Genomic DNA, 26099 nt, shown 5'->3' with positions numbered 1-26099 from the left:
TTTGAGTACCGCAGAAAGTTGTATCTTGTGACCGATGCTGTAGCGCAATGAGTAAATTCGGTGGCTCATATGCCGGAGGTTCCCAGTTGAAAACCCGGTCAGGAAAATGTCACTATGTTAAACTACAGAAAGTGATATGAAATAATGATGGGGAAAAAAGATTATTTTAATGACGATTGACGAGACAATGTTACTCAACGCTTGCGGTCGAAGAGGGTAACCCCCCCCCCCTGTAGGAATTGAGGTAGTTGGGTGTAACAATTCACTAACACATGTAATTAGTACTTAAATTACAGTTTAATCAAAACGTTGAGAATATATGTACAAAAGAGAAAGAATAATCAAAGTGATCAGATCGGAGGTCAGTGTTAGACAAAATATTCGCACGAGGCGACGAATTTGGATACGCGTTATAATTGTGCGAGTGAGAAGTATTATATACTGGCTCGTATGACAGAGTGCGATGATGTCACTGATGTCCAGTCGTCTCACAGCGCGTTGTCGCATCCGTGCGTGTGTTACACATTGGTGTGTGTAGCGAGACGCTACATGACTTCCCTGCTTAAGTGAAAAAAGGTAGTTTTTCAGCACTGCAACAGAAAAAGATTAATCTCGGAACAGGTGAAATGTAATAAGCAGGTGAAAACAAATTTTGATTATAAAATTTAGACAGTATAGACGTGGATTGTGGGTCTGTTCGCCAAGTTTACGCGTCTCCTCGGCCTCTGAGTCCTGTTCGCCGTACTCGTGCTCGGCTGCGGCCGATTCTGTTGTTGTTGAGGCTCTTCTGGTACGTCTGGCGGTAGAGGCTGTCCTTGGACCTGGTCCATGTCCTCCGGCAGTATGTACGCTGGTTTCAGTCGGTCGATGGAGATCGGTGTATTCTTGTAGTTACCCAATCCTCCGGACTTGTACCAAATGACGAAGTATTTGTCATGACGACTGATTACGCGGCATGGGCCGATGTATGGTAATCGGTATGCCATTCAGACGTGGTCGTCACGGACAAAAACATGCGTACACGTCGCTAGATCCTTGAAGATGAAGATTGAACGTGTACCGTAATGTGCAGCGGGAATCGGCGCGATCCTGCGGAAATGCTCGCGTAGATTTTTCATCAATTCCGGTACTGCTGCTTGTTGGTTCGATGGGATGAGGAATTCTCCGGGTAGACGGATCGGTTCCCCGTATGTTAGTTCGGCGGGAGTCGTTTGAAGGTCCTCTTTCCACACGGATCTCAACCCTAGAAGTACCAGGGGAAGTGCGTCGTACCAAGTTTCACCATGACATCGCAGTGCTGCTTTCAGTTGACGATGTATTCTCTCAACCATGCCGTTTGATTGAGGATGAAATGGCGTCGTCATCAACCTCTCGGTGCCCAGAATTCGCGTAAGCTCCTTGAAGGTGTCTGAGAAGAATTGACCGCCCTGGTCAGATGTAATTCTCAGGGGGATGCCGAAGCGCGCGATCCAGTGATAAAGAATCGCGTTGACTACTGTTGGCATCCTCGAGTCGATCAGTGGAACTGCTTCTGGGTATCGCGTAAATCTGTCGACGATGGTCAAGCACCAGCTGTGTCCTTTTGAGGCAGGAAGAGAGACTAAATCGACGTGTATGTGTTCGAATCGTCGTGATGGTGTCTCGATCTTCGCTATTGGTGTGACCGCGTGTCGCGTTATCTTGTTTTTCTGGCACTCCAGGCAGTGTTTGGTCCATTGGGCACAGTCTTTGTTTATGCCAGTCCACACGTAGCGTTGTGTCACGAGTTTTCGCGTGCCTTTGGGTCCAGGATGAGCCATTGAGTGCACTGAGCTGCAGACCTGTTGTCTCAGCGGAGCAGGAACGTATGGGCGAACTGTACCTGATGATACATCACAGTACAGTGGTTTGTCCATTCCTGGGAGTTGTAAGCGGTCCAGTCGCAGGTTCACGTCCGGTCGCTGGAGTAATTGTCGGAGTTCTTGATCATCGCGTTGGGCATCTACCAGCTGCTGAGGTGTGACGGCAGTCGTGATTTCCTCTACTCGCGACAGGGCGTTTGCCACGACGTTGTCTGGGCCCGCGACGTATCTGATGTCCGTGGAAAACTGGGCGATGTAGTCCAGTCTCCTGTATCCCCAGGGTGAAGCTCGTTCCGGTTTCTGTTGGAACGCGTGAGTCAGGGGTTTGTGATCGGTGAAAATTATCACATGCCCTTCAAAGATGTGCTTGAAGGGCAGTACTGCCTCGTAGATTGCTTGCAATTCCCTGTCGTAACCCGTGTGTTTCTGCGACGAAATTCAAAGTTTCTTGCTGAAGAAGGCTAACGGCTGCCAGGAACCGTGGTGTTCCTGCTGTAGAACGACGCCGATCGCGTGATCCGACGCGTCTGTGAAGATAGCCCACTCTGCCTCGATATTTGGATGAGACAACAGAGTGGCTTCTGCTAGCGCTTGCTTGCTGCGCGCGAATGCTTCTTCAAGGGCTGGAGACCAGGCTGCTGGTTGCTTTCCCTTGACGTTCGTCCCCTGAGTCGCGGCGTTCAGCGGGGCGAGGATTTCTGCTGCTCCCTTGATGAACTTCCGGTAGAAATTTAGAGTTCCGAGGTATCTGCGTAGCGATTTAACCGTTGTTGGCTTTGTGAACTCCAGGATCGCGTTGACTCGATCCTTGGGGGGTTTAATTCCTTGAGCATTGATCACGTGTCTGAGGAAAAGTACCTCTGGCTGTCCGAGGACTGTTTTGGCGACGTTGATTATCAGCCCGTAGTCCTGGAGTCGTTGGAAGAGGATCCTCAGGTTCTCGCGATGTTGCTCCGCGTTTTCCGATGCTACCAAGATGTCTATGTACGGGAACGAAAATGGTAGATCGCGTGTGACCTCGTCGATCAGACGTTGGAATGTCTGAGCTGCGTTTCTGAGGCCAAATGTCATGTATGGGAATTCGAAGAGTCCAAATGGCGTGATTATTGCCGTTTTCTGGATGTCTTCGCGTGCCACTGGAATTTGGTTGAAGGCTTTAACCAAATCTATGGTGGAAAAGATTGTTTTGCCATGAAGGTTGGCAGCAAAATCGTCTAGATGACGAACAGGATATTTATCTGGTATTCTCCTGTCGTTGAGTGCGCGGTAATCACCGCATGGCCTCCATCCGTTGTTGCCCTAAGGGGCCAGGTGGAGCGCGGATGCCCAGGGACTTTCAGATCTCCTCGCGGTTCCGAGCGTCAGCATGCTGGAGAACTTCGCTTGAGCGGTTTTGAGTTTATCCGGTGCTAGGCGGCGAACTCTGTAGGAGATTGGTGGTCCTGGTATTGTCCTTATGTGATGAACGGTGCAGTGCTCCGCTTTTCTGAGCAATCCTCCCGGTTTTGTTATTGCTGGGAACTCTTTGAGGATCGACGCGTACGGTGAATCCTCGTTGATCTCGAGGAGCATGACAGATGTCGCGCAGAATCGCGCGGACTGGCCATTCGATTGGAGGCCTGCCGCGCTGTCGATGATTGCTCCGTTTCTTAAGTCCGGTAGCAGACTGAAGTGATGCAGGAAGTCAGCACCGATGATGGGTTTACTGAGGTCTGCTTCGATGAATCGCCATGTGAAGTCTGCGGAGACCGAGATCTGGCGAGATGCACGCGTAGCCGTACGTGTCGATGAAGGTGCCATTGGCCGCGAAGAGTTTATAGCCACTGGTCTCCCTGTTGCTTGGTGGCCGCCTGCAAGGCGTGACAGAGACGTCTGAGCCTGTGTCTACTAGGTATTGGGTCCCAGTCGTCCTGTCGGTGATAAATAGGCAGCGGGATTGTGATTGAGAGACGACTTCCGCCACGATTGTCTCTCTCTGGCGTTTCCCTGAAATTTACAACCAGGTAGGCAGTTACGGGCGTTATTACGATGCTTGTAATGATACCAGCAGGTGTCAAAATTCTTTGATACTTTCCTCGAGCTGGAGCGTCGGCGCGAGTGGCTGCGCTGACCCTGTGAGCCGTCTCGACGTGTTCGTGAACGAGACCGTGGGTCGCGCGTTTGCATGGCGGCAACGGTCGTCGTCAGCTGCTCAATTCGCTCGAGTGCCGTGTTGACTGCGTTGGCTGGCGAGCTGGGGATTGCTGCGACGCTGTTCGGGTTGAATACCTCGTGCACCCTGTCTGCTAGCTTCGCGAGATCATCAATGGAAGCGTTCTTCTGGGTGGCGAGTGTAGCTCGCGTCTGCTCGGGGAGATGAGACAACCAGCGCGTTTTCAGGACCTCGTCGTCAATGCCTGGAACAAGACTTTTTAAATGTCTCAGGTGCTTCGACGGAGTTCGATCCCCAATGCTCTCCCTGTCGAGCAATTGGATGATGTTCGCAGTCCTGGATTTTGTGAAACATCTGATTAGTGCGGTTTTCAATGTTTGGTATGGATTTGTTACAGGTCTGGAGACAATTGAATGTTCGACTTCTGCCGCGTAAGCAGTGTCGATCAGCGGTACCGTTCAGAGTTGCCAGATTCTGAGAGCGTTCCGCTGCCAATAGGCAAGCCGAAATCGCCAGAAGCCGCCAGTTGGAGAGGGGAATCCGCCATGAAAATCGCCATTGGCGGTAATAGTTTTAAAAATGAACGGTTCTAAATTTCCGAGGGTCAAGCGGTTTTGAGGGTCAAATGGGACACACTAGGCGAGTGATTATGAAATTTAAACGTTCTTAAGGGTAAAACTGGTGGAAACTAACGACTTGGAGCATAAAACGTTTAAAATTTTGACGAGAAAAAGATCAATTCAAGGGATTAAATTTTATTTCGTGCTTTTCATTAAAATATAATAAATACAACTTTGAAATAAAACTTTTGGAATCCAATAACTTCATAAAAGCTATAAAAAAGCTTAAATCTTTGGAGCATGTGTATCGGACAGTAAGCAGGTTTCCTCATACTCTGCAAGGAGTTCAAACATATCATCAGCACTGTTCAGTTGAAGCTCCTCAAGGTTCATTACATTGCCATTATCATCTGCATTCTCTTCAGTAGATACGATTTTCCTGTCATACATGGAACTATTGAACTTCTCGAGCATTGATTTCTGTGGTACATAGTTGGAACAACAGAAACCGTAAACTTTTGGATGAATTCGAATTCGCATGATCGAGACGAGCATTGGCATAAGCATGTGTTTCGGCGAGAATTAATCCTTAAAAACCCGGTGGAGAGCCGGCGTTCCGGGAAGGGTAGAGAAAATTCACTAAAATAATGACTGACACTGTGCGCGTGGGTAGAGTCACAATAAAACTATATTTTTCGTTAAAATACAGAACCCAGTCAAAAAATAATTACACAAATATAATCACTGTCAACTAATAATTAAGTTGAGACACGTTAGTGATTCTTTATGTATGAGATGTTCACAATAAGTAAAGATTATAATCGCAGAGATAAAACACGCGGTGTCTACTTGTCGCCATGCGATTCGAGAAGAAGCCGGAAGTGCCTTGAGGTAGGTCAAGTGTCGCGGCAGGTGTCAACCGATGCCAACTAATTGAGAACCACAGAGCCGATGCGAATGTCATTGGACAGATGATGCCACTTGGAGATGGACTGAAGCTGCTGCAGTATCCCGTAGACTACTGCTTCCAGAAATACTGCCGCCTCTGCTGAATCAGTTGCCACCTGGAGGGCCGTCCAACGTTGAGATGGTCCAGTGAAGGTTCCGGTAGAGCTATTGGAGCTTCTCCAATCAAGAAATGCCCCGGAGTGAAACACGACACGTCGTCAGGGTCTTCCGAGAGAGCCTGGAGAGGCCTGGAGTTGAGTACCGCCTCGATCTGGGTAAGCAGCATAGAGAGCTCCTCGAAGGTCAGTGAAGTGTCCCGAACAGTGCGAGAGAGATGAAATTTCACCGACTTCACCGCTGCTTCCCATTTCCCTCCAAAATGCGGTGGTCCCGGTGGATTGAACGACCACCGCGTTCCATCCTTTACACACACTACAGAGAGATGCTGGAACTCCTTCGATCCAGCAGAAAACAGCCTCTTCAGCTCCTTGTCAGCACTGATGAAATTTGTGCCGCAGTCACTAAAGAGGTTTCCGCAGTGCCCCCGACGACTCACGAACCTCCTATAGGCAGCGATAAACCCATCAGCAGAGTAATCCGTGACAGCTTCCAAGTGGAGAGCGGACGTGGCCATATACACGAAGATCACCAACCAACCCTTTTGGGTCTTATGACCACGCCCCTTCCACGTCTTGATCGACACTGGTCCGGCGTAATCCACACCAGTGTTAGAGAAAGCACGAGCCGAAGAAAGACGTGCTACTGGGAGCTGCCCCATCAGTTGCTGAGCACGAATCCCACGATGACGCGCGCACTCCACACACTTGAGAATAAAGGACCTCACTGGCACACGACCTCCAATAATCCAGTAAGCCCTTCTAAGATGTCCCACCATGCAACGTTCGCTGATGAGCATCCCCAATGAGAAGTTCCGCCAACACGGAATCCTTAGGGATGATCGCTTGATGTCTACTCTCTGGGTCCAAGGTGGAGAACTTGAGGCGCCCACCCACTCTGAGAACACCTTGATGATCAATGAAGGCCGTAAATTTGGTCAACGGATGAGATCTCCCAAGCTGTTGACCACGAGAGATAATCTCACACTCGGACTGTAGATGAAAGGCTTGAGTCGCCTTGACCCAATACAGCCGAGCTGCCTCCAAGCCATCAGGACTGAATGGATGGACCACAAGCTTCCCAGACTTATTCCTCATTTTGGCCACAGCGAACTGACAAATTGCCGTAACATGGAGCAATTTGTAGAGAGAGGAGTATTCAACGACAGGAAGCAAAGCTGGAGATGTACTTAAACTTAGCTTCGCCACGACACTCGGAGCAATGAACGACAACTCAGAACCGGTATCCAGCAGTATCCTAACCTCCTGAGGATCCATCCTCCTTGATGAGCGAGGCTAGCGCCGTTGCGAGAAGAACACTTGGTCTGAGCTGCGTAGACACATCACAACTTGTAATTGCTACAGATGGAGAATCATCGGACAGCGACGACCGCAGAGAACTCAGCACAATTGATGGCGTCGCTGACTCTTCTGGCGTTGGTTGCCAAGTTTACTGCTGCGTCTGGTCAGGTCTTGAGTCAGTGGACTGTAACGAACTGCCCGCCTGGATCGACTCCCGAGGACGAACCGCTCTGGGGGCACCCTGAGGAGCGCTCTGCTGACGACTGACGTGTATCATCAAATGATGGCGCTTCTGACACACGCTGCACGTCTTCTGGGTGCGACAGGCCCTTAGAGAGTGCTTCCCCAAGCAGTTGAAGCAAAGATACTTCCTCTCGACGAATTCCTTCCATTTCTCTGGAGTTAGCGCCTTGAACATCTGGCACCTATCGATGAAATGATCATCCTGACACATTGAGCAGGGATTTGCAGTCATGTCTGCCCATGATGGAGACTTCGATCCTTCACCTGGCTGAGAACCTTGACCGGCTGAGACACTCAGCACCTTTGCTGGCTTAGGTTTCGATAACTGCTGAGAACTCGATGACGATTTCGATGACGGTGGAAGCGGTGCATGCAGCTCGATCCTCTCCCTTGCCCTGGCTCTGCTCAGAATGAATTCCCTGAGCTCATCATACGTTGGGAAGGTCGTGGTAGAGCCAATCTTGATCTCTCACGCTTCCAACGTCTTAGGATCCAGCTGACTGGTAAGGAGGTGTACTAGGATATCGTCCCAATGCTGCACAGGTCGTCCCAGAGACTTCAAGGCGTTCAGCGCTTCAGTGGCGGAGTTGAGCAGCGCGTTGAACTCCTTCCCCGTCCTGTTGATGACTCTTGGCGCGGCAAACAACTTTTCCAGCTGGGTAGATATGAGTAGACGTTCATCATCATACATGGAGGTAAGCATCTCCCGAGCTGGAATGAACGAATCCTCGGAAATCGACAGAGTCGATACTAGTTGCTTCGGTTCCCCAGCCAGAGACGTGAGCAAATAGTGCATCTTCTCGACGGTAGAGAGAGAGTGATTGCCGACTACCATCGAAAGGAACAGATCTTTATAGGAAGTCACTCTGAAAAATTCCCAGAGAAAGTCGGCAATGAAATCTTTGGCAGCTGCCTCTGAGACACTTGAGATGAAGCGTGCACCGACGGCCTGTGATGGAACGACTGAGAGAGGTCCACCGACTCATCCAGAGACTTGATCAGACCTACCAACGCAATTCTCGTAGCGGAGTAGTATTGCAAGCACTTGTCGTACACCTTCGCCTTGACGTACTCATGCTCCATAACTTCTGGGCAGTCCTTCCCGGACAGCAATTTGAGATGCTGCTCCTTGAACTGCCCCCAGTAATTTTCCAGCATGTCCAGTTTCGACTGTAGCTCCGACGCAGACAGCTGTCTCACTGCCTCACTAGCAGCCTCTGCCCGCAGAGATTCTATAAACTTCGCCCTGCTCGCTTGAATCATGATTCTCCCTCCAAATGACATGCTCGTGCCAAGGAAAATCAACAAAAATCCAAAAGAGAATACCTGCGAAAAACCGCGACTACCAAAAAAAAGCAAGTAACGAATCGTTTGCTAGATACGTGCGATCGCAGAAGCAACAAAAGCAACTGCGAAAAAGCGATGCAGTTGGGAAAAACATAATTGCGGAAAATAACTCAGCGCAACAAAAAACCCACGGCCGATGAGCAGTATAGCCAGCAATTCCCCAAGGAAACACGTGGAATCAGCCACAAAATCAGGGGAAATCAAAAAATTAATGATAATAATAATTGACTTCCCTGTGTGATGGTCTGATACAGTTGAGATGGTCACCAGAATTCAGCAAGCAGCGAGATGATGGATTAAATTCTGCCGCCAAAAGTCTAGGGGAAACGCTCCCGGAGCCTCCGCTTGAGTGTCATTGGTGGAACTAAAAACCCGTGGCGTGCACGACAGTTACCAGTTTGAAATAAGCACCACTGCACCAATACGTCACAAGCTTAAGATGGCGGCTCACACTGTTTCCGCGCTTTTTACCGCACCACGCGCACTGAGAATTCCACGAAAAACAGTTTCCCCGAGTATGCGGCTCGAAGGACCAAATGTTTCGGCGAGAATTAATCCTTAGAAACCCGGTGGAGAGCCGGCGTTTGGGGAAGGGTAGAGAAAATTCACTAAAATAATGACTGACACTGTGCACGTGGGTAGAGTCACAATAAAACTGTATTTTTCGTTAAAATACAGAACTCAGTCAAAAAATATTTACAAAAAAATAATCACTGTCAACTAATAATTAAGTTGAGACACGTTAGAGATTTTTTATCTATGAAATGTTCACAATAAGTAAAGATTATAATCGCGGAGATAAAACACGCGGTGTCCACTTGTCGCCATGCGATTCGAGAAGAAGCCAGAAGTGCCTTGAGGTAGGTCAAGTATCACGGCAGGTGTCAACCGATGCCAACTAATTGGGGCGTGGCCGGTAAACAGTCACTCCCCAGAAGGTGCTGCCGCGCGCGGTCACCGGACCTCACACGATGAGGCCCATGCCTCAACAGCATGCGATTTGTCAGCTTATTTTTGACGATAGTCATAACACTGAACATGCGTTCGATCGCAGCATTACTAATAGGTAAAATGAGAGCTCTGAAAACGAAATTACTCAAATCTCTGAAAACTCTCTCAAGCTCTCACTCTCAATTTTTTAAACCCCTAATAGTAATCCAGAAATCTTCGATGGTCGAACATTCGTTCAGATCAGTGAAAACATCTGCCAGTCTCATTCCCTGAAGACGTCGCCATTGGGTTTCAATCGCACTCCGATCGACGGTCTCATCTAGAAAAATGAAATATAAGTTCAAGTTGTTGGAGAAAAATTTAAAAGATTGAAGATGTTCCCAGGGGCATACCTGCCAAATCCCATGGAAGTTCTTGAACAGGGATGGAAGGTGCTGGGGATAGGCAAAACTTCGGTGAAAAAGATCTCATTCGCTCAATCACGTCCAGGTTATGAGGGAGCCTGTTGACCAATTCCTTAACCAATTGGAGAATATCATTTCGAGCTCGTTGTTTGATGACCAGTAACTCCTTTTCTAGAGTAGCTGTCTCTGAATGTTCCAAAAAATTTTGGCCGTAATCTACTGCATCCAGAGAAAGAAGTGAATTACCAATCGAAGCGTCACTTTTCGCTACAGCATTCTTCACAGCAGCAATATCAGCGTGATAAAGCATTCTATTCGACGTTTCAGACTCATTAAACATGGGTTTCAGAAAAGCAGGCTTAAAGATGCTTCGAGCCAATGACAGCACTAACAGACGAAGATCATCATGTAACGGAGCAACATTTGCGCTTCCTCTCTGAAACGCTTTATTCATGCTCATCACTTCCTTCAAAATACCTTCTACAAAGACAAGATGCAAAAAAATCTCATCTCTGTCATATGCATCGGCCAGAATACGAACTTCGGCATTTTTCATGTCGAATGTGGTAGCTGCCAAGTTGAAAAACTCTCTCAACTCTGCCCACTGCTTGAGAATGACGGATACTGCGTTGTGGAAAGCCAACCAACGTGTAGCAGACAATGCCACCAATCTCAATGGCGTTTTCCCATCATTCATACTCTTGAAGAGTTCTTCCCACTTGTCCAAACGTTGAGAGCTGTGAGCGAAGTAATTCGTGCTCTGCTTGACAAGACTTTCGACTTGAGAAGGTAGTTGGTCTGCTGCTTTTGATGCGCATAAACTGACTGAATGTGCCATGCAATTCATCAGCAGTAAATTGGGATGATCTTCCCGTAGACAAGTGAATAGACTGTTATTTTTCCCACACATGTTGGCCGCCCCATCAGTTCCAATACCAACCATCTTCTTGAGATTTAGTCCATTCTCTGACAATAATTCCTTGAGACTGATATGGAGTTTCTCGGCTGTGGCCTCATGAACCCTTGTGAATCCGAGGAAGTTTGTGACGATTTTATTAGCTCGTCGACTGTAGTATCTTATCCCATAAGCCATAAATTTACTCAAAGAGACGTCTGTTGACTCATCGACAATGAGTGAGTAACATTCATCACCAATGTCGTCAATCAATTCCTTTAGAAGCTCTGGTGCAATGACATTAAGAATCAGCTTGGAAGCTTTAGTTCGACAGAGCCTGAGTTGTGACAAGACACTTCCTTCTCCATACTGCGTTATGAATCTTGACAAGTGATCAACAATCCGTATTGACCCATGGCAAGCCAGAAAGAGTACCTATATTATCCCCTGGGCTTTTCTACTCGGTCAACCTTAGATGTTTTTAAGGCATAAATCACATGGACAGTGGGATGCTACAATAGCTGGAGAGCTACCCTAGTGGAAAAACCTAAGGCAGAGGCGTAACACACCTGATCAGAATTTCGGATCGGACTTGATCAGTTTCTGGTCAAGACCTGAACAGAATTTCCACTCGGGTATGAGTCAATTTGAAAGTGACATTCGTAAGTGTCCTGGTAGCTCAGATGGTAAGAGCACCCGACGCGACATTGGGAGGTCCCGGGTTCGATTCCCGGCTAGGAAGTTACTAATTTTTTCTCTCAAAAAATTAAATTTAATTAATGCCTAATGATGGAAGGCGGAGAAACCCTAGTGGAAAAACCTAAGGCAGAGGCGTAACACGCCTGATCAGAATTTCGGATCGGACTTGATCAGTTTCTGATTAAGACCTGAACAGAATTTCCACTCGGGTACAATAGTGGGAGGAGGCCACAATAGCTCAATTGGCAGAGCACCTGTCCGGCAAACAGAAGATGTGGGATCATACCCCACTTGTGTTCGAGCCCGTGTGCCTCCGAATTTTTTAATTTGTGCATTGATAATTATTCAATTAATTCCCTCGTATAGAGGTCCGGAAAGTCGATGGATAGCATATAGCATCCCACTTTCCATGTAATTTATGCCTTAAAAACATCTAAGGTTGACCGAGTAGAATAGCCCAGGGGATAATATAGATGTTGAATATACCGGTCGTAAAATGTCTGTGATTGTGATATTTCAGTATGGCTTTAAACGGGAAGGGCGAGGGGGAGTGGAGATAGTGAGACGATATGCACAAGTTCTGAAATTCGGAGATGCGGAGGAGGCCACAATAGCTTAATTGGCAGAGCACCTGTCCGGCAAACAGAAGATGTGGGATCATATCCCACTTGTGTTCGAACCCGTGTGCCTCCGAATTTTTTAATTTAGGCATTGATAATTATTCAATTATTTCCCTCGTATAGAGGTCCGGAAAGTCGATGGATAGCATATAGCATCCCACTTTCCATGTAATTTATGCCTTAAAAACATCTAAGGTTGACCGAATAGAATAGCCCAGGGGATAATATAGATGTTGAATATACCGGTCGTAAAATGTCTTTGATTCAGAAAGAGTACCAGTCCGATTTCAGCTGTCTTAACGTCATCGTTTTGCTTTGCCATGCCTGGAATGAGATAATACCCGAATCCAATTAATCGAGTCGAGTGGAATATAAGCAAATATCCAGGACTTTTAGTATTGGGTCATTCCTCTGATTGACTTATTTGAATAAATCAACAGTTGAAAACTTATCAAAAAATCCATGCGCTCTATTTTTCTGTTCCACCACTATTTGAAAAAAAAAACATACCACATTGCTCTAGACGCTTCTGCCCAGCAGATTGAATTTCTTTTGCTCTCATCTGATGACTTCTAGATCGGCTATGAATTTCCAAATCAGTTCTGTGAAGCCCTCAATCCTTTCAAACACAATTTACAGAAAGCTTCACGTTAATTTTTCTTGAAGACAGAATCTGGAGCTCGTGTTAACCATCCTAAGAATACGAAAAAAATATTAATTTATCAATTGGTAACGAAGAATATTCGGACCACTTTTATTCTATTTCAAGCTTATGCCATCATTAAATTTGTCAGTCATACATACCAGTAAATGGTTCATCTTTCTCCCAGTCTTTGCTGTAGGGCCTTGGTGTTTCTTTTGACTTTTTACCATCAGTTTTTTTGGCTTTGAAAACACTTCTGTCTGGGGGGTTACTCTTCTTAACACTGAATTTGTCTCTTTTCTTGTGAGTTGCTGAGCCTTCCTTATATCCTTTTACCACTCCCATCGTGATAGAATTTCAGTTATAGGTTGAAACAGATTTTTTTAACGGCAAAGAAACAGATTTATGGGAGTAAATACGATGAAAAAATGCGTTGGGAACACGTTAAGACTCGTCGACTGACGGAATGTAAACACGTGATATGGTGGTGGTATTAGTGGTGTTAACAGTTAAGGAGCGTGTACAATGGACGTCAATAGTGCGCGTTTGTTGTGGATGCTCTGTTATTCGTTGGTACAGTAGAGACGTGTGACGGTAATTTCGAAACACGCAGAACCTAAAAAACTAAAACCTGTTTTTTTTCCCCTCAATTTGCGAAATCGCCAACTTCCGAGTTGGCGAGATAGTTCAAAAAGTTGCTCGCCAAGACACTTCGAAAATCGCCAGTTTGGCGTAATATCGCCACATCTGGCAACCCTGGTACCGTTTTGTTGTACTTATCTGACTCGGTGACGTATCCCAGGTCAGCGAACTGTGTCTCCAGCTGCGCGAACCACAGCGCGGGTTTGTCCGTGTCGAACGGCCTAGCGATGAGCTTGGGCCTCATTATAGCCGTTGCTGTAGATACGGTGGCAGTTGTTTGGATGTCAGCTGCTGTTGTCACCATGTTGATTTTATTTCATTTTATTTCAGAGAGAAATAAAATCGATGAATTTTACTTCACAGCGCGATTAAGCTTAAGGAATAAATTTCTGAGAAAAATAAATGCTGTTGTAGTCTCTATTTGTCACCAACACAACACAACGTCTATGGGTGTTCGGCAATGTGTCGGCGCGAGGTCACAAATATTCACTCGGATATCACTTTTATTCGGTTTGTTTTGGTTCCGCGAGAACAATGGGAAACCAAGGTCTTGACGCTCGGACGGTTGGAATGTTGCAGAAATCTCGAGACACACAACGAAATTAATTATTTTCAGAAGCGCGCCACTTAATTAGAATGCACTCGCAGGATTCACTGCAGCACTTGAAAAACGGAGTCGCGCGTGTTGTCCGGAGAAACGGATGAGAACGCGTGGATGAGAGAATGAATTTTTCAGTTGCACTGCACGCGCGCGAGTCGCGAGGGTTTTCACTTTTGTCGTTTAAAATGTCGAATTTCCCTAATTAGATCACGTCGGGGTCACCAATGTAGGAATTGAGGTAGTTGGGTGTAACAATTCACTAACATATGTAATTAGTACTTAAATTACAGTTTAATCAAGACGTTTAGAATATATGTACAAAAGAGAAAGAATAATCAAAGTGATCTGATCGGAGGTCAGTGTTAGACTAAATATTCGCACGAGGCGACGAATTTGGATACGCGTTATAATTGTGCGAGTGAGAGGTATTATATACTGGCGCGTGTGACAGAGTGCGATGATGTCACTGATGTCCAGTCCTCTCACAGCGCATTGTCGCATGCGTGCGTGTGTTACGCGTTGGTGTGTGTAGCGAGACGCTACATCCCCCCTCCCCCCATTGCTTTTCACAATAGAGAATGAACATGAGTTCGAAGCACCATTGATTCTAGACGAGTTCAACTGTCTCACCCCAATACAGCAGAGTAATACTATGACCTTGACGGGAAAAACAAAGTTATTAATTGTCAGTGCTTGCGATCCAGACGGGGGAAGGGGGAACACCCTCAGTTGGAAAGTATCCAAGTCACGCAGCACTTCCTTGGCATTGAGAGAAACACGTTGTCATATAGAGTGTATCGAGTGAAACATTGTTTGTTCACTCCAAGGGGTATATTTGATGGGATCAAGATGAAAACCAGTAACAAATGCTTCAGTCCCTTCAATAAACCTCCTTCACGTAAGTTTTTCCAATGTAAAACTACTTATTGAATAAAAACAAAAAACTATCCAAGCTACAATAAAATAATTCTGAAAAATAGTCATATTTTTTGCATTCCTCCATAGCAGTCAACGGGGGTTGCTTAGTGTTGAATCTTTTTTATGATTTTTTGAGAGATCATAAAAAATTGAATAGTGTTTTATATTTTACACTGTTTCTCGCGTATATCTCTTTCATTTTTTGTTGTTCAATTCGGAACCTTTCCTTTGGTTGATTCGCTTGTCCACTCTGAAATTTTCATTTACAAATACAGATTCTTCAAATCCTGATGATTTGCGTGCATTCACTCCAATGTAATTACGAGAATATGCGAATGTAACGCAAAAATTGTGGTTGTGTTCCACATGCAGGAAAGAATGGGCGACTAAGACAGAGGAGAACCCGGGAGGAGAAATCGTTCAAGAAGTAATAGAAGGCGCTAAGAACCCAGAAGAAGATTCGGATGGAGAGTGGATATCTCCCTTGTCATCACTCCAGTCTCTGAGTGAATTTTTCGACAATGAGTACACGCCAACTTCCTCACAGAAGAGAAAATTGGAGACGATTGATATCTCGTTGGGACTCAGTCCGGTAAAACGATAGAAGTGAGTATTTTTCTTATCAGTGACTCTTGGAAATTGAAATGATTTGATTCATTTCTCGCTAGGTTACACTCCACATCGTATCGACTGGAGAAGTGGAAGGAGATTGAAGAAACTGCTAAATGTAAATTTGAGTCAGATTTTGAAATTACTGTGAGAAACGATGAACGAGATACAATGATCGCAGATCATGAGTATATTTTGGCGCAGATTAAGAACTTCGACGAGAAAAGTACTTCCAAGTAAGCTTCAACATAATCTCCCACTGTTTTCGATCCCATTCATTTTTTCAATATTATTCAATTTCGGATTCCCCTCAATCTAGAGAAGTGAAACGAATTCTCCTGAGTCTTTTACCACCGAGTTGGAGCAAAGACCAAATTAAGAATAAAGTTGGAGCTTCTGATTGGCTCATTCGAGAGATCTCGATAAACAGCGATGAAACCATTGATGGAATGGCCAATCCCACCAGGAAGCCTGGTAAAAGGCCTTTGAATCACGAGACTGAAGAACTTGTGAAAAACTTTCTCAGCAATTGCCAGGAATGAAAGATTATAAGTCCGTTGAAATGCTCGGTGGTGGAAAACAAAAAATGCAAAAAAGACTTGTGTTTTAGTTTAAAACCTCAGTACTACATATTGGCTGGAACTTCTGGGTCACACACGGTGTGTGTGTGTACGATGCACGAAAATGTGAAGCTAATGCTGAATGGTATAATCTTTTTCCTTCATCACTCTTTCCGATTTTTTGGAATCCTCTCGATATTTACATGAATAATTTTTTTACAGGATGTCAATTCACGGAATTGCTTCCAGCAGTTGGCTGCGAAGAACCTGGGGGAATTCCAACTTCTCGAAGTTTGTTGGACTCACTCATTCGCCAGTATCCGACGGAAAAATGTTATAATCGGTCATGTGAGGATTGTCCTGATGGTTCTGATCTCTCTGAACTGTTCGTTGAGAGGTTGAAGCAACGAGGCAACACGGAGATCACCTATAAGCAGTGGACAACGACAGATCGTTGCACAACCATTGACAAAAGCGATTCAGTTGAGCAATTCACGGGAATATTGTTTAAAAGTTTGAATAAACTAGTGTGGCATCATAATGTCGCACAACAGCAGAGCCAACACTTGAGAGACGTGAAAAATGATTTGAAAGCAGGGGAATTAGTTGTGGTGATGGACTTCTCTGAAAATTACGCTTTCGTCGTGCAAAGGCCAGCTCAAGCTTTTCATTGGAACAATAAACAAGCCACAATATTCCCTGTCGTCGTGTATTATAAGGAGAGTGATGAACTGAAAGCTGTGTCATTTACTGGCATATCTGATTGTAACAAACATGACACTATCAGTGCTTACATGTTCCAATGTGAATTAGTGGCATTCTTAAAGGTAAAATTTGGAGAAGTAAATAAATTTTTTTATTTTACTGATGAGACACCGTCCCAGTTCAAGAACCTAAAATCATTCTCAAACCTGGCCCATCATTTTGAAGATTTTGAGATTGAAGCTAAATGGCATTATTCCCTGCTCATGGCAAGGGACCGAGTGATGGAGTCGGTGACACGGTGAAACGTCTTGCAAGACTTGCAAGCTTGAAAATGACAGATAATCATATTCTCGGTGCCAGGGATTTGTATGAGTGGTGTCGAAGCCACATCAACAATATTAGTTTCGTTTATTGCACCCAGGAAGATTACGCATCTTACAAGCAGAGATTATCACCTCGATTTTTTAGACCAATATCGGTGAAAGGTACTCAAAGCTACCACTGTGTGATTCCAACAACTTCAACAAATTCTCTTACATTCAAGAAAACTAGCAAGTGTCAGATATCTCATGAAATCTTGATAAGGTAGTCAAGTGGGGAATATATTCCATATATGTCAAGTGAATTCACACTGATGGTACTATTAAAATGACTATTGATAGTTTCTGGGCGCCTAACCTTCATTGACTCCTTCCATGAGTTCATAAAAATTCGAGAGTGTTTATAGTTCCATGGTTGACATTATTAAGGAAAAAATCAAATTTTCGCAATAGATTTGTACATATTTGAGATTGAAGTTAATGGAGAGGGGATTTTTTTTTCCTCATGTCTTCGAAAAAAAAAAGATCTTTCGAGGAAAAAAAAATTTCAAAAACTGTTGGGGGACAGGGTTAGAAGAGTGATTTTACACTTTTTCGGAAAGGAAAACGGCGTTTTCACCGTAAAAAACACCTCGGAGTGAAAAAAAAAATTTTTTTTCTGAAAATTGAGAATTTTCCGATGAAAAATGCTATGTCCAATTTTTTTTTAACCATATCAAGAGGAATTTTCGTCGAAAAAACATGAAAAAAAGTCAAATTAAGCATATCTTGTGAAGGAGTTGAGTTGGAGCGCTAAAATTTGAAGTGAAGTTACTTCTTATCAAGTATAAAGATATATCAAAAGTTGGTAAAAATCCCAGACTTGGCGCAAAATGATCGGTTGGTAATTTGTGTAATGACCCATATATGTTAATGTATACTATAAAATTTTTAAAAAGTATTGAATAATAGTAGTAATATTGAGAAAATCTTAATATAAAAACTGAATATAAAAAAAATGAATAAAAAACGGAATATAAAAAAATCTTGATAAAAAAATGTTATCCTACGCCGTCTGGAAGTTGACAACATCTGAAACAGAGAAAGTCTTAATATTAGTTTTCACGTTGCAAAGAAATGAAAACAGAGAGATACGATACTGGTTACTCACTTCACACATTGTGATGACCCTGAGCACCCAAGATCAACCAGGCTGCACCAACCAGGCTCCGACCGTATGGCAGCATCTCCCATGCCTCATCCTCACACTCGACGAGGAGGAAAAAATTGAGGCACAGCCTCATCTGCTGGTGGAATTGGGCCTGCTGTATCCAGAAATAAAGATCACAAATTAATCACACACACTCACAAACTATATGAAAAATCAATTTTTTTTTCACTTCGATTTCAATAGATAATTACCTTGTCCACATAATAAAAATCGCCTAGAAACGCCATGTACTTGATAAATAAATGCATGGGTATCTCGAGGTGACTGATCACCTCATAATAGTCAGGGATTTTACCCCAACCCTTCTCCACCTGACCCAACCACAAGTCTTCCAGTAGAGCGTCGTCCTCCTCCCACTCTCCCCTCAGATCTGGGTCTGGGAATGGGTAATTCTGCATTTTCACTATGAAAGAACAACATAATCATTAATGCCACATTGAAAACTCACTACTAATATCACTCAAATCACTATTGAATCACTCAAAAATTTTGAAATGCATACTTACATTAACGTTGATTTGCAACACACACACTTTTTTAATTTCTCGCTTTAACGTCTCGAGACGTAATGAAGAAGAAGAATAGCAGCGGTGAGGCTACTACACGGTCCAGGCTCCATACACTTTCCCTTCTTTGTCTCTTAGTTGTTTGGGTGTCTGGAGTCGCAACTCAGGTGTTTATGTTTGGAGGAATACGGAGATGAGATAATGGAAAGGAATTGAAGAAATAAGGCATACATAGAATATATATATTCGATTTTTCTTCTTTATTTAATACATAGATAATTTCAAAAATAATGAAAAGAGTAAATATTCACATGTCTTAAGGCATAGATAGTAACAGAAATTTTTTCACTCCCTCAATTTGAGAGTGTTGGGGAAAAAAATGATTTTAGTGTAGCGCAAGCAATAATCCATAGTATCTCATCACACAGCAGAAGCGTTTCAGCAATTCCCCTCGAGCGTTTACAACTGAAACAGATAAAATAAGACAAATGAATTAGTGATTTATTTTTTTGCATTGATTCAGTCAATTGATAAAATTAGGGGATTATATTTTCTCCAATATCACATGATTCATCTCAGTTGATTGTTATTTTTTTTTCAAAGATTCATAGAAACTTACCACTGGATAAATTTTGATATTAGCCGGCAATCGCCCAGGATGTTTGAAAGAGTCAATTGGGCGAAACAATACATTGCCATGAGGAAAGACAATCAACTTGGCACGTACACCCGCCATTGTAAGGAAAGTACCACCAAATTTGAAGTGTCGATTGACGACATCCCTCAGCTTCTTCTTCATAGCTCTCTCAGACATCACACCCTCCCATTCTTGTGGCACGAAAACTCGAACAGGCTCATCATTATCATCTGAATCATCTGATGGTGGGCACACAGCTTCTCCCACTCGAACAAATGTGTCGGTACCCTCCGCTGATTCGGGTTGTACAGTATTAGGATCCATTGGAATCACTGGTCGCGGCCCTGGTGTAGTCTCTGGAATCGCCACTGCTGGATCAACCACTGATGTAAAAGCCTCTGATGCATCCATAATGATAGGTTTATCAAGGGTACTTCCTGCTGCTGCTGCCGGTTTCTCGAATGTGTCTAGAATGACAACTGAGCCTGTCTCCATTGAATGAGAGTTTTTTGGAATGGAAGGTGAGCCTTCAACCACCACCACAGACTCAGAGCTCTCTGCTGATAAGTTCGAAATATGAACAGAGCCTCTCTCCTCTGGCTCTGGGCTCTCTGGAGAGTCTAGAATATTGACGGAGCCTCTTTCCTCTGGCTCTGGACCTTCTGGAGACTCTGGATCTGGGCTCTCTGGAGAGTCTGGAATATTGACGGAACCATTCTCCTCAGACTCTGGTGCTGATGAGTTCTCCTCTGCAAGCTTCGGTGATTCTGAGATGTCGACAACAACTGGAACATCTCCTTTCTCCATATCTACTGTTGAATCAGATGTATCACTCGCATCAGGTGACAGATTCTTGACCTTAGCACTTGCCTTTAACTGTTCAGCAGCCTGCATTCCGTTTCGAGAGTCCCCAGCAGTCGTCTCAGCACTACCCGACCCTGATGATATTTCAGGAAAGTTTGAAACTCCCACCTCAAAAGAATTGCCCACTGTTGAGCCAGGGTCTCGTCTACTATTCACATCAGGTGGGACAGCATGAGTTGCATCCCAAGAACCCCAATTAGACATGTCATCAGCAGCAGCATCCACTTCTGATGCTGTTTCAGAAAAGTCTGGGACTCCAGCCACAGATGAATTGTCTGTAGAGCTAGCAATGTCAGACTCCTCATCTAAATCTGAGGAGTGAATCGATCCCATGGTATTTGATGTTGGATTTCGCTTCATTCTCCCGGAAGTTCTCAATTTTTGAACAAATAGACGAGTGGTAACTATTTCACAAGTTGAAATCGTATCAGCAGACATCACAGGGAAGAGCACTTTTAAACTCAACTCACGGAATAAAAATGAGCTGTACAGTGGGGAAAGATTTGCTTATAAAACTTACAGATCACATACGCTTCTGTCGCCATCTTGTTTAACGGTCAGAATGCCATGCATTTCCAAAACTCAAACCAGACATTATGAAATGTCATCACCATTCCATCTTAATGGTCATTGGATTAATATTATGAATACGTGACTCTCCATGCAAAAGTTGAATGGAGTGGAACCGATTCCATCCCCATTTTACTGAGAAATCCAACGGATTGCAGCGGATGGACATTATCATCTGACTGGTTATTGAATTGAAACTGTTACTAAACTAACACAAACGAGATTATTTAGAGTTATTTGAAATCTCTCCGTGGAATCTTGGGATCAGACCATGTAAGTCGCGCAGGCAATCACAAAATTATCGCAAAACTTTCTGAGACAACAATATCCAGACACACACCTCTATAACAACAGGAACGAGTGGAGATCACCGCTCATCTACCATGACACTCAATGGTATTATATAAAAGCGAGAAAACGACTGAGCGACGTCCTCAGTTACTCTTGCAATTGGACGACATCAATATGGTAGTGGTCAGTGATATTGAGGGTTTCAAAGACATTGGAAACCAGTTTATCTTGAAAGAATTCGCGATTTCTGCATTAGAACTCGATGATACCGGAAAAATTCTCCATGAGTCAGTTTTCGTAGATCCTCCTCACAAATGGAATGATCTACTACCCAAGTATCAAAAAATGAATCAGTAGTTGTGACGTTGTTATCATGGACGACACTGGAATACTCCTGAAGAAATTGAGTATGATGGAGTGAGTGAGTTCATCAATGCTATGGTGAAGGGTGTTAAATACATCTATGTGCAAGGCCTTGAGAAGAAATGGATGACGAGAATCCTCAAGAACGATATACCAGTTGGTGATTTGAATAACTTTGGCTGTCCAGTCATTTATGTATTGTCATTTACTCTAAATTTTTTTCTGCATTATTTATCGTTATTTTCCATTTTTTTCAAACATGTCATATGGAGTTTGAGAGAACATTTTTTTTTCTTCAATGAATAAAATATTCGGCTTGTCATTTATTCATTCATCTCTCCTTTTTTATAAGAACAATTTCAGATGGTCATCTCCTTCCAGCTACATTGAGTTGTTGTGGTCTTTTTGAAAATGAAATGAATGAATTGATGATTTTAATGTATGAATGAATGAGATGTTTGAATGGTGAGTGAGTGAAATAATGTTAAGAAAAATAATAATGAGAATTTCGAGTGTAAATCGCTGCAAAATCGTCTATCACTGCACAACAAATTTTGCACTGTTTTGCACTGGCGGAGAAATCAGCCGGTTTGGGCGTGCCATGGTTTGTGCGCCAAAAAAGAGGGTATCACGCATGAGCCGGGGGTAGTGGGGAGAACTCGGGGTTAGAGCCGAAGACCACTCTCATCTGGTCTCCAGTTACATTTTGTATAGATACGGGAGCATTCAAATATTAGGGGAAGGTGGGGCAATGTGAACATCTGGGGTAAAATGGACGTTCAAAAAACGTGTGAAAAAAAATTTTTTTTTTCAAAATTCTAATTTTTGAAAATTGTTACATTGGACACTATGGATATCTATGTTTTCTAATACAGAGAAATCCGTAGAGAATAGACTAAAATGGATGCTTAAAAAATTTTCAATTTTCAATTTTCAATTTTCAATTTTTTGATCGAATTTTCAAAAATTACTTCTGGGCAAAGTCCACAATCGAAAAATTATTCAAGAGTGAAGCAAAATGGACACCCGAAAAAGTTGGTCCTATGTAACTTTTAATCAAGAAAATTTCCAACAGAATTGTGTCGGTATCTTGTTATAGAGAGAAATTAGAGGTGTAGTAGATTAACAAATAAACTTCAACTCTATTCAATTTTGCATTGAAGTTTGAAATATGGAGTAGCTTTGGATATCCTGTTTTACTATCTAAATAACTTTGAAATTATTAATTTTTTTCAATGAACAATTGCACGCCCTACACAACTGACCTTTTGTCCATTTGCGAAATTCGTAAGATGGTTATTTTTCTACTTACAAAGAAAATCACCATAAAACAATGAGAGGAGGGGAAAGATAAATGGGCGAAGAAAAATTTGGTTTACCATTCCCCACGACAAAAGTCAAAAATGAGTTTTTTTTTCAATTTGAAAATCGCAGTCATGTCTAGTGTTTCAGAAATTGTATAACATTGTTGAACCCTAAAAAATTGAGGAAGAAATCGAAGTGTCCGTTTTACCCCGTTTTGCTTTACCTTAAAACTTTACCACGCAGTCTTGTGACAATGTGTTTGTTTTTATAAACTTCAAATGAAATCGGAATAGTAGATTTGATGCAATTCAACTCATTTAAACTTGGTGTCCATATTGCCCCACCCGTCATGCGTTTTTTCGACATTTTACACGCCCCCTCCACCCTCCGTCCCAAGTCCGTCACAAGCGTGAACCCTCCCTGGATATTACGTCATAACATCGACCCCCCCCCCTACTTTATGTAGAGAACAATTTTGTATTTAGTTTTTTTATTGTCAAAAAAAATTACGTGAATAATCAGTTGTTTCTTTGATACGTTCTCAATATGTCAACTTATTATCACAGCATTCAAATAATAATTCCTGTTTGCGAATCGTTTGGATACTTGGGAGAAAAAATTGGGTAAGTCAAACGAATTTTTATTAAAATGAGTGAAGCATTATTTTAAAACCCAGGTACGAACAGATGTTGTTGATCAATGAACGCTTCAGCGTTCCATTCTTCAGCTTCGTCATCTTCAATATTACACGTGACTACCAGAAGTCCTTTTTGACAGCAATTCACATAGAACGTACATTTGGAATAACTGTCATGGCACCACAGTATCGCTGCTACTCTTTCGAATTGCAGAGATATGCATAATAAACCTCACATTTTTAGCTTTGTTTCTACGTTGATGTCCGATTTTCTTTTCGTGGAAGGGATGGATAAAAAATAGTACGTTTCGTCACTAGGCCGAAAGGAACTTTTCTGGCGAATATGAGTTTACAACACGAGCCGAAGGAGAGGACTGTAACATATGAACTAGAAAAGTTTTTTTCGGCCGGGTAACGAACATTATTTTTTGGCATTTGTCCACAGACAAAGATTCACGAACGCGGAACGTCCGTGAAACGCTGCCTTACGGACTAAATGACGAAAAGATGCATTCCTGAAGTTTGAAATTAAAACAAAAAAAGAAAATCGTGTGACATCGTGTGTGAATCGTTTCCGACCTCAGAAACGAAACGAAATAATAACGTTATTGTGGGAAACGAAACTGGAAACGAAAGACGAATAACGTTACCGCCGGAAACAAAACTGGAAACGTAAGTCGAATAACGTTATTGCCGGAAACGAAACTGGAAACGAAAGTCAAATAATGTTATTGCGGGAAACGAAACTGGAAACGAAAGTCGAATAACGTTATTGCGGGAAACGAAACTGGAAACGAAAGTTCAATCACATGAAAATAAGTGGGAAATTGCTCTTGTATTGCATACAGTATAGTCATTTTTGCTCATAAATTAGCAATATGTTTCCGAATGGTTATTTTGCACATGATTTGCTGGTATCAAATATAATTCATTGTTCTTCTAGGAAGAAGATATTTTTGTCACAATCTTTTTTTCGGTTCGCACAAAGAAACCTTAGAGATTAGCGTAAAGAGGAAGATTGGCCATATTCATTGGAAGAAAAACATAGACCCTCATAAAATCCTCATAGGACGCCCATAGAAACTTCAGAAAACACCCATAGCCACCATGTAACGCCCATAAAACCCCATCACATATAATTACCATAAGACCCATGAAACCCCCATAAGACTACCATATGACCCCTACAGGACCCCCATAAACTTCGAGACACCCATAAAATGAAAATTTTTCGAAAAATTTGAAATTTTTGAAATACTTCAAAAACTAAAAGTGGCATCGGTACCATCTTCGAACTCGGCCTGTATAACATGAAAACCAATATTTCTAGTCCAGATTCAATCCATTCAGACAAATATTTTTTCGTTAATCGTGGCAAAACTGGATCGGTCACATACATACATACACACACACATACATACATACGGCCATACTCTATAAACATCATATTCTAATTCGTGAGCCCAAAATTAGTCATCCTAACACAAAGAACTGGAAACTTGAATTTTGAAGATTACAATGCTTCCATTCGGAAGCAAAAACAGATCATGAATCTGTTTAAAAAATAGTGGCGGCGTGATCGCTAAGTTTGGAAAAAAGGTGATGAATTAATGGGTGCTAAACAGAGAAAATAAGAGGTAGTGAGTATATGACAGCGAACATATGATAGTGAGCATGTCACTAAGTGATGTTTTGATGCTTTCTTCGCCATCTATAAATTGATGGTATGCTTCCGAATGGTTTCGGCATAATAAATTTTTTTCACTCTGGGATATTTTTCTCCATTTTTGCAGTTTATGCCTTCCCTCCCCCGATCCAAACTCTTTCTAACCTTCTGTATCGCATCTGATGAAGAAAAAATGAAATCGATTGAGTAGTTTTTGAGATATTCAAGAAAATATATGGCACATACCATGTCAACTCAGCCACCCTGAATTTTTTTGGTTTTCAGAATCCTGAATTGACATGCTCACAGTCAGGTACTACGTAAGTACATGCTTTCCGTAAATTTTTGTTCCTTCAACATCAATTGTTTGTCTACAACATGTGTCAAAAGCTCAAATTTTTAATGAAAAAAAAATGATTGTTTTCGTTTTTTCATCTACTATTCGAAAAATTACCCCAGTACTATGAGCATGAGTAATGACCCTTTTCCAGAGGTTTTAATTTTTCAAATTCCTCTGTTACACAGGGACCAGTCGAAAATCAATCGATTCTCTTTTTTCTTGACAAATAATAATAATCCCCAATTTTTTCGTGATATTTCGAAAAGTGATATCGATATCGAGATAAGAAAAAAATTTTTTTTGCATAGAAATTTTTTTTTTCGACATTAACGGCTATAATCAGTAAAATCACATTGTCAATTCATCACTTATACTCGTATGGTGAATCATCCATATAACCAATGATATAACTACGTTGTAGGCCCAAAATAGGAGGAGCATAATTGTTTTTACATTATTTTGAATAAGGAACATTGAGTTTGGGAAAGAATGCTATCCAAAACCCATAAATTTTCTCATCAGATCCCTACTCTGTTAGAGAAAAAAATGAAATTTCAGGTTTCACTAAAAATTCAGTGGAATTCCAGAATTTTAAGTACCACAAAGACGAAAATTCCTGAATTTATTTGAAATT

General features: G+C 42.8%; 2 protein-coding genes across 2 annotated transcripts in view; both read left to right on the top strand.

The window, feature by feature from the left end:
- The window catches only part of LOC107045062 (rho guanine nucleotide exchange factor 7), a 157063-nt gene that overhangs the window by 97655 nt on the left and 33309 nt on the right, over positions 1–26099 (top strand). The gene's annotated exons all lie outside the window — the stretch shown is intronic.
- Positions 15699–18006, top strand: LOC107045064. The gene is made up of 3 exons (XM_015267192.1): positions 15699–15727; positions 15811–16196; positions 16274–18006. Exons 2-3 carry the CDS (start codon positions 16166–16168, stop codon positions 17056–17058), a joined length of 816 nt encoding a protein of 271 aa, XP_015122678.1. The 5' UTR covers positions 15699–15727; positions 15811–16165; the 3' UTR covers positions 17059–18006.

The sequence above is a fragment of the Diachasma alloeum genome, unplaced genomic scaffold, assembly GCF_001412515.2.
Source record: "Diachasma alloeum isolate Michigan unplaced genomic scaffold, Dall2.0 Dall_scaffold_00868, whole genome shotgun sequence".
In the NCBI taxonomy this organism is placed as follows: Eukaryota; Metazoa; Arthropoda; class Insecta; order Hymenoptera; family Braconidae; genus Diachasma; species Diachasma alloeum.
The sequence above is the reverse complement of the archived record's forward strand: the minus strand, read 5'-3'. Positions and strand labels throughout refer to the sequence as shown.